The sequence below is a fragment of the Solanum tuberosum genome, unplaced genomic scaffold (genome assembly GCF_000226075.1).
Source record: "Solanum tuberosum cultivar DM 1-3 516 R44 unplaced genomic scaffold, SolTub_3.0 scf00059, whole genome shotgun sequence".
NCBI classification, from domain to species: domain Eukaryota; kingdom Viridiplantae; phylum Streptophyta; class Magnoliopsida; order Solanales; family Solanaceae; genus Solanum; species Solanum tuberosum.
This window is the reverse complement of record NW_006238983.1, coordinates 796764-806618: the sequence shown is the minus strand read 5'-3', so window position 1 is coordinate 806618 and position 9855 is coordinate 796764. Positions and strand designations below refer to the sequence as shown.

At 36.4% G+C, this 9855-nt stretch overlaps 1 protein-coding gene across 1 annotated transcript; it reads right to left on the bottom strand.

Moving 5' to 3' along the window:
- Window positions 1-5304: 5304 nt before the first annotated feature.
- On the bottom strand, window positions 5305-6818 carry LOC107060087 (uncharacterized mitochondrial protein AtMg00810-like). Its single transcript, XM_015307471.1, has 2 exons — window positions 6592-6818; window positions 5305-6355 (listed from the first exon to the last, which is right to left on the bottom strand). The coding sequence occupies exons 1-2, from the start codon at window positions 6816-6818 to the stop codon at window positions 5305-5307; spliced, it is 1278 nt and encodes a 425-aa protein (XP_015162957.1).
- Window positions 6819-9855: the final 3037 nt, after the last annotated feature.

Sequence of the window (9855 nt, the reverse complement as noted above, 5' to 3'; positions counted from 1 at the left end):
AATGTTGATGGCACCCTTCTTGGAAAGTCAATGAGCTACCCTTAATGTACCTTGAATCGGTAGACCTAATGTTGGTGGCCTTTCATGAGGAGCGTAGGAAATAATGTGATGTTAAAAACCTTGAATCGGTATTCCTAGGGTTTGTAGCCCTTTCATGTGTGAAATGATGACCCTTGTATCGATAGACCCATTGTTGGTGGCCCTTCTTGAGGATTCAATGAGCTATCCATGTAATGTACCATGAATCGATAGGCTTATGGCATTCCTTTCCTGTGTAATGATGTGTATTGGGTCGATAGGCCAATGGCATTCCTCTCAAGCACAATAATGTAATGAAAATGACATTCTCTATGGGAATGGAGGCTAAGCACCGAGTGGATATGGTAAAATGGAAACTCTCCCAATGTTAGGCTAGGGTTCCAATGAACATCTTCCTATCCCATAACTATGTGCCCACATAGGATTTTAGCTAGTGGATTCTATCTAAGCTAAATGTACCTAGTTCTACCTTAGGTAAGTAGGACACCTTTTTACAGTGTGGGGCTATATGACACCAGATTCCATGGTTAGCTCTCACGGTCTATGTCGGTTAATGCTTATTCCCATCATGTGAGATGTGCATTATGGTTTCTTGAGGAGTTCTATGAAGTGTGGGTGGTAGTACGGGATGCCATCCATGCATTGCATGAGTAGCTTTGAGAGGGTCATTGTGAGTACTCTAAGTCTTAATGGCTAATGTATGAATGTGTCCAAAATGAAGCTAATGAAGAACGTTGACTCTTATATATGTTTAAATGAGATGATGCATGCTATACTTGGATTGTATTATGAGTTACTTCCTTGTTATGACTTATTGTATATGAATGCGCCTTGCCTATGGTGACTTCAAAGGAGTACTTAGTGTGAGTAGTAGTATGGGATGCAACTTGAACGTTGAACAAGTATAACTTAGAGTTGTCTTAGGTGATGGTCCTTATATGATGATATGACTTATGTAATGTTTATGTCTCTTATGTATGAGTATTGTGTGAAGAGGGAAAGGTTGAATGGTAAGTTCACTTTTGGTGACCTTAATGTGGTTCTTTTGTGTGGATGGTGGTATGGGAAGCTATCCATACATTGCACAAGGTATAGCATGAGGGTTACTTGAGGTGAAGGCTTAATGTGAAGGTAATGGTTTATATGTTGAATATGTTCTAATGTGGTGAAATGACTTTTATGTTGGATATGTTTGAATATTATGCCTCTTATTCTTATGTTCATGAAGTTTTATTAAAATGGCATAAAAGCATGATTTCAAATAAAATGTCTGTTTTTAGCATGGTTTTTGCATGGCTATCATACTTAGTATTTAATTGTGCTAACCCATATTTCTTCATGTTTAACTACAAGTGTAAGTTCCGGCAAGTGAGTTGCTTTCTCTCTAGATCAAGGCCTTGGATTTGAGATTCTCCAAGACTTAGTGGTATGTCCTCATAGATTGAGGATAAGTACTTGAAGTTTCCTTTCTTTTCATGTAATAGACTATTATTAGACTTTTCAATTGTAAAGGGCGGTGACCCGACTTATATTCCAGATGTTGTTTTTAGATGGCCATGCGAGACAATAAACTTCCGTTGTGTTTTTCAAGTGTTTTTAATAAACTTTTTGATTGTATGGTTTCAAAAGAATTTTAATTCTATACTATTTCTATTATCGAATGCAATGAAATGCTATGAGGCTTGTACGAGACCCCTTCAGTGTCAAGTATGTCGTGTCGCATATAGGGGCTAGCCTTGGGTCGTGATAGCTAACAATTTGGGTTTGGGTTCCATGAGAGGATCAATGATGTGATATAATTGTGTATATTGAGAAATGTGAAAATGATCGTTGTTCGTAAATTTTAATAATATTGTATATGTTTGATATATGCATGTGATTATATTTTTGTGATGACTTTTGTATGTTGCACTTAGTGGGATAGCCGTGTGATCCTACCAGTATATTGTGATTATGTGCTGATACTGAACATGCTCTTTCTTTGTTGAGTACAGGGCATCTTCAAGAGGGTATTGACGGACCTCATTTAGAAGATCAGCGATCGCCGATCGAATTCAAGGGTGAGCTAATTCTTTCGGGCTGCCATGGGTTCTCTTTCGTCTATGTCCACAATTTTCGGACTTCGACTTCTGTTTTAGATAGTTGGTTAGTTCATTAGATTGGGTTGCATCCCTTCTTGTTTAGACTTGTTGAACTTTAGATGTTTCGGTACATTGATTTTCAGGTTCTAGGTTATTTCTTCCGCATTGTTTAATTCATTGTTAGACTTTTGTTGGAGTTTATGGGAACTCCCTATTTCTTTACTAAGTATTTAACTTGCTTCTATAAGTTAAATGTCTTACTTTTTAGATTAGTTGCTTGGTTTGGGTTGTAGTAGTGGTTCTCCCACCGGAGAGTTAGTGTGGGTGTCAATCACGACAGTCTGGGTCGTGACAAAAAGAGAATAATAGGAAGACAGAAAGTTACCGAGCAGACAAATGGGAGAGGAAAAGATCAAGAATTAGGTAAATCAATACCTCTCTAAATCTTTGTTTTATGTTTATAGGTTGGATAGTATAAGTATTATTATATTCGATAAGAGAGAATATAATTGCCGACGTGAATATGAAAATTGGATTGATGAATGGCAATGTGTAACTATTATGTCTTTTACCAAAATGTTGGCGGCTGTCAGTTGGGCGATGATTGACAATGATTTTCATTAGATAATTCAATCATTAAGGTTGAGTTATGTAGTATATCATTCTTTGTAACTAGTTTAGGTTAGGCAGACCTTGTTTCTGTAACTAGGTGATTTCAATTTTTAAATATTATTATTTTGTTATCATATTATAAATAAGTTTTGATATAGTGAGATAGATAATTAAATAATAGGTGTATTGTATTATATGCATTCCATTAGAGTTATGTTATTTGGATGAATTGAGACTTAACCTAGGCTTGAATATTTAGGAACGAATGAGACTTGATATATTAGTTGATATCAAAATTTTGAAATTTGATTATGGATTTGGGTGCATTTTTAGTAAAGGCTGGATATATAGTAATATGGATGTCTACGAACTCGTTTTCTTATGAATATTGTATACTTGATAGATTGGAAACGTTCTGGTGTATTGAGGAAAGGAAAAACATTGGGGAATTAACTTGCTTGAAAGAAACTATACCCTTGTGTATATTAAATGCAAATAATATTTCAATGTAAAAAGAATAGAAAAATCCATTCTCCATTAAAAGTATATGCTATACATAATAAAGTGAAAAAAAGCCAACCACTTGCAAACAGATTGAGACTACAAAATTTTAAATAAGACATTAAGATTCTTTTTTGTGGCTAATATAAATTTGTTTATGCACATAACTTGATTTAATATCGGGTAATTAGTGAAAAAGAATATAATACTATTAAAATATATATATGCACCCCTATCACCTGCATTCTTTAATATGTAATTTGATAATTTCATCATAATTCAAGTCTATTTGAATGCCTTGTACAATAGTAGAAGTTCTAGAATGACACACATCCTCATTTATATGTGTTTTTTTTTAACTAACAAGATATTCTGATGAGTCCGAGATTTGGACTCATTTAGTGCTTTATTTACAATAATTAAGTGTCCTCAAATGCTTATTTTGTGCCAATAACTGATGGAAAACCCTTGATTTTCAGGTATATGGATCGAGTAACAAAGCAAGGACAGTAATTTGCAAAAAGGAACAAAGCGAGCTAAAAGAATAAAGAAAAGAAAGCCCAGTGATCGCCAAGTCTATTTGGCGAGTCGTCGAATGGCTATTTGACTGCCTAAAGTTCTAGTGTGCCAAGCCCTGTTGGAAAGAACCAAGTTGGAGAGAGAAAGGAGTAGTCGGCGGATCGCCGAGTGGTTCCGCGATACAGTGTTGGATCGCCCAAAGTTACAGACCTTGAGGATGCTGAGGCCAAGGCAGAAAGACGATGGAATTGACCAAAGGGTGGATTGCTGAGTGGGTCGGCGAGCCCGACTTACTTCCCCGAGTGACTCTTTGTAGCATATTTTTGACGACTATAAATACATTTTTGAACGTTTAGTTTAGTATCGAATTTTATCATATTTTCATTACATCTAATTTTCATTTTTTGAATTGTAATTATTCTGAGTAGAGAGACAAGTTTTCCTTATATTTAAAGAATAGAAGTTTCTCACTTTTGAGAAATTGGAAGTGGGTCTTTGAGATTCTTTGACTTGGACCATTGTAAAGATGAAATTAATCTTAATTAGTTGATGGAAACTCAATTTGGTAACGATTTTTATCTTTTTATAATGTCTATCTAAAACCCTAATCTTAGGGTGTGATTATGTGATTATGGGCTGATTTAGTTTATGAGTATTGCTAATTGTTAGTCTAAATGTTGTTTAGATGTGAGTTCATCAATAATTGTGGTTTAATTTAAGAATTGTAGTTGCAAATGCAGTTCTACCCTTGTGTTTTTGGCTTGCTCGAGAGAGAGGTTTTAAAACTAAGATTATTGATTGATGATCTATGAGTATTGGGTTGACATGGGGTCAACTCGAGAGAGTGAATCCTAAACTCAATTCCACACATTCAACTCGAGAGAGTGAATGGACTAAGGTGTGGGCTGTTCTTATTTTGCATGTTTGTCGTTTGAGAGGAATCGACTTGATTCAGGGTAAATTATTCGAGAGAAAATTTGTCACCTGTATATTGCAGCTTACTCACTAATATCTAGCTATTTTCTAATAGTTGCAATTATCCATTTATCTATATTAGCCTATAATCGAATCACATCCAAGAACCCGTCTCATTATTGTTGTTTCGTATTGTTTACTGCTGTTGTAGTTGATAATTTCAAACCAAAACCCCTCATTTGACATTCATGTCACCTCCTGACTTGAATTATATTTTTATTCGATAATGTCTATTCCTATGATTGATTTGACCAAATGCACACATTCATATTGAATCTTAACCACGTACCCCTCCCAGTGGGATTCGACCCCATCTCATTTAGTTGGGTTTTATACTTGTAAAGATTAAGATGAGAAGGTCAAAAGATAATTTTATTAAGTCTGGCAGCAAGCTATTATATACATAATCTTCAACCAACTGATGCTAAAGTGTAGGCCACCACCTGCACATGATCTACAACTAACTAATGCTAGATAATAGGAACTATAACTACTCCTAAATGTGCTCCACATAGTAGGAGACTTATTCAAACTAGTAACAAGAGGTAAATAAAACATATACTAGAAGTTACCGTAGTTAGCAACCTACAGATATCGTTAATACACCCCTTCGAGGTACGCAAGGTGCAATAATGCCTAACTTGGAACGACACCTAGTAAATGCTGATTTAGGCAGTGGCTTGGTGAATGTATCAGCAAGTTGATCACAAGCATGGGTATGAGTAACATGGACTCGATGATCTTGAACCTGGTCACGGACATAAGCAAAATCAACAACAACATGTTTCATACGGGTATGAAACACTGGGTTGTGAGATAAATAAGTCACTCTAACATTGTCACAGTAGATTGTTGGCGTCTTTGAAATGGTGACATGTAACTTATGAAGTAAGTTTCGCACCCAAGTGAGCTCTGCAAGTGCATTGGCGACAAATTTGTACTCTGCCTCGGTGGATGAGCGAGCTACTACACATTGTTTTTTTAATGACCAACTAACTGGATTTGGTCCAAAGAAAAGAATGTAACCTGATGTAGAGATTCTGTCATTCGGATTGGCAGCCCAGTCCGCATCAACATACATATACAAATTGGAGTCAGAGCTGTGAATGATGCGAAGTCCTAAACTTGCAGTTTCTTTGAGATACCATAGCACTCTTTTAACCGCTTTCCAATGTTCATCAATCGGGATATGCAAAAATTGAGACAATTTATTGACTGCATAAGAGATGTCAGGCCATGTGAGGGACAAATACTGTAATTTGCCAAGGGTACGCCGGTAGCGAGTGACATCAGTATGTGGCGAACCGTCAACCACTCGAAGTGGTACAATGGAACACATGGGGGTATAAACACCTTTGTAATTTTCCATATCCAGTTCGGAAAGAATATCCAGAATATATTTTGATTGAGAAAGAATGAGACCATCCGGTATGTGCTTAATGTCAACACCCAAGAAGTAGTTCAAATAGCCAAGATCTTTCAACGAAAATCTAGCTGCCAAAGAATTGATGAAAAATTTGATCACTTTTGGATGGTTGCCAGTGATTATGATGTCGTCAACATAGACAAGAACGCAAATAGTTACAGCCATATGCTTCCATACAAATAGAGAGGTGCCAGATTTTGTTCTGACAAACCCCATTTTCAGCAGATGTTCATGCAGAGAATTATATCAAGCCCGGGGGGCTTGTGGCCATAAATAGCCTTCTTCAGCTTGCAAACATGAGTCGGTAATTGGGGATTGATAAATCCTTAGGGTTGAGACATAAACACTTCTTCGTCCAATTTTCCTTGAAGGAAAGCATTATTGACATCAAGTTGATGGATTGGCCAATTGTGTTGCACATCGATAGATAGAACTAACCTGTCCGTCGCTGGTTTGACAATGGGACTGAATGTTTCATGAAAATCCAAACCAGTGTGTTGCGTGAACCCTTTTGCAACTAGAAGAGCTCTGAAACGGTCTATAGAGCCATTTGCTTTTCTCTTGATCCTATACAACCATTTGCAGTCCACCACAGTATTGGACAGGTCTCGCGTTACGAGTTCCCAAGTTTGATTTTTGATTAACGCATCATACTCTTCTTGCATTGCTTATATTAACAGGGCTTTTCGTGTTTTTAATAAAAGAAATTTAAGTGTTGAAGAATCTGTAAATGTGGTATTTGATGACACTAGTTAAGGAGTAGAGGATGTTGAATGCAGTGACCATGAAACTACTTCTCTCAAACGAGCTAAAGATACATCAATCATCAACACTAAAATCAATACTGAAGAGTCAAATAATGCAGAGGTGGAGTCAATTACTCCAGTCAACAAAGCCAACATTGCAAGAGAATAGTGACACAATGCTAGCTATCCTGAAAGTTTCATTCTCGGGAAACCTGATGACAAAATCCAAACATGGTCTTCCCTCAGAAAACAAGATTTTGTGGCTCTTATATCCCTAATGGAAACTAAATGAATAAATGAAGCTATGGAAGACGAGTCATGGGTACAAGCAATGAAAGAAGAACTTGATCAATTCGAAAGAAATCAAGTGTGGACTCTTATCGAAAGACCAAAAGAATTTCTCAGTAATTGGAACCAAGTGGGTGTTTCGAAATAAACTTGATGAACATGGAAAAGTTATTCGCAACAAAATAAGATTAGTTGCTCACGGCTACTCACAACAAGAAGGTATTGATTTCGATGAAATTTTTGCTCCAGAGGCACGGTTAGAATCTATTCGATATTTTCTCGCATATGCATCTTTTAAGCACTTTAAAATTTTACAAATGGATGTAAAAAAATGCCTTTTTAAACGGTTTCATAAAAGAGGAAGTCTTTGTCAAACAACGCCCCGTTTTTGAAAATCCTTCTTGTCCTGATTTTGTTTATAAACTATCCAAAGCTGTATATGGTCTCAAACAAGCTCCAAAAGCCTTGTATGAGAGATTGAACACTTTTTTTACTTCAAAATAATTTCCAAAGAGGTAAATTTGACACAACTCTTTTAATTAAAAGATCTGGCTTATATATTCTTATAGTTCAACTTTATGTTGATGATATTATTTTTGGAAGTTCTAATCCTTCTTTGCGTGAGAATTCTGCAAATTTAATGAAAGGCGAATTTGAAATGAGTCTAATGGGAGAACTGACATTCTTCCTCAGTCTACAAATCAAGAAGTCAACTAATGGAACTTTCATTAGTCAAACCAAGTATGCCAAGGAGCTAATAAAGAAGTTTGGACTCAAAAAAGGTAAGGGTTTTAGAACCCCCATGAGTCCTTCCACATGCCTTGAAACAGATGCACCCGGGAAAGATGTGGATGAAAATATGTATAGAGGAATTGTTGGCTCACTACTATATCTCACCGCTAGTCGACCAAACATTATGTACAGCGTATGCAAATGTGCATTATTTCAAGCTACCCCGAAGGAAACTCATCTTACTACAGTAAAGCAAATTATTCTCTACTTGATTGGCACCACTGAATTAGGACTGTGGTATCCTCACTCATCTCATTTTGATTTAATTGGCCACTCAGATGCTGACTTTGCAGGTGACACAAATGACCGAAAGAGTACAAGTGGAACATGCCAAATCTTGGGACAATCCCTAGTCTCATGGCATAGCAAGAAACAGACCTCGGTTTTTTTATCTACTACTGAATCTGAATATCTAGTCGTTGGAAGCTGTGGTACTCAACTCTTATGGATGATGCATCAATTACTTGATTATGATCTCTCTTATGAAGTTGTTCCCATTTTTTTGTGATAATACTAGTGCTATTAGTCTCTCAAAATATATTGTGCATCATTCTCAAAATATATTTTTTGTTGAAATTCGTAGATTGTGAAAATCAATTAGCTGATATTTTTACAAAACTGCTACTTGAAGAGAGATTTTGTTTCCTTAGAAATTTCCTTGGTATTACGTGCCTTAATTAATTTATATTCCTTATGTGTTTAATGTGTTTTCCTTGTTTTGTTTTTTTAATTATGATCTTCCACCGCCTCTTCCGCTTCCCCATATACCCTTCTTTTCTTTTCCTTTCTAACTCCTCCTTTCCTTTTAAAGACTTTTCTTCTCCCTCTTCTGTATTCTAGTTATCCGCCTTCTTCTCTCCTCTCTTCTTTAACCTACCGTGACTAGAACTCGCTCCATGGCCTCTCAAAAACCCTCTGCCCCTTCGAGCTCTTTCGAAGTGGATATCTTGTCCCTTTCCTTTGATTCTTCCACAGGATCAATGGCTTCCCCATCTATCTCCTCAAAGAAGAGAGCATCTACCTCAAAATAGAAAGCTTCAAAGAAACCTCACCCTCTTGCGAGAGGATCTCTCTCCAGCAGACATGGAAAGGTTCTGAGGAATCGAACAGAAGCACAGTATGACAACTTCAAATCTCGGCCGATTGTTCCTGGCCGTGTTGTTAATCTCAGTCAGCTTAAGGACTCTCACTGCCCGGTAAGCTATTATCTCAAAGTTCAGAAATTATCCTTGCTTTTCACTCTGTGTGGTCTTGAACTTTTCGAAAAGGTTGTTCAACTCTTCTATGCGAATCTTTGCATATCTCCTGACAGTGGTGAGTTAGAAACTTTTGTCTTGGGAAATCACATTATTGTTAATGAACTGCTCTTTGAAGATGTGTTCAAAAACATGTTGCTACCAATTGCACACGCAAGTGTACGCGGTCGCACAAGTACTATAGTGGCTCTTAAAAGAACCGGATTATCGAACCCAAAGGACTTGTCAATTAATTATTCTTACTAAATTATATTAATTCTAATTATTTATTTAAGGGGAGGATTTCAAAAGATGAATATATTAACTACACTAAAAAATAAATATAAAATAACGACAAAAAGAAATTAACTAGAAAAAGATAGATGTTTACACAATTAATGAATGAATCGATCTAGGATTATGATTTAACTTACAATCATGTTTAGCATCAATTTCATCAACTTATTTGATTATCTAGTTGCTGATTCACGGGGTTGATAATATAGGTATGATCTCCCGACCTCTAACCATCTACCACAATTGAAAGCCTAACTGCATCGTTGAGCGGGGATAGACTAGACCAACTATGGAGCATTAAGTTGTCTTCCCGTATTTGAGACAAGCAAGGCACCTAGGTATAT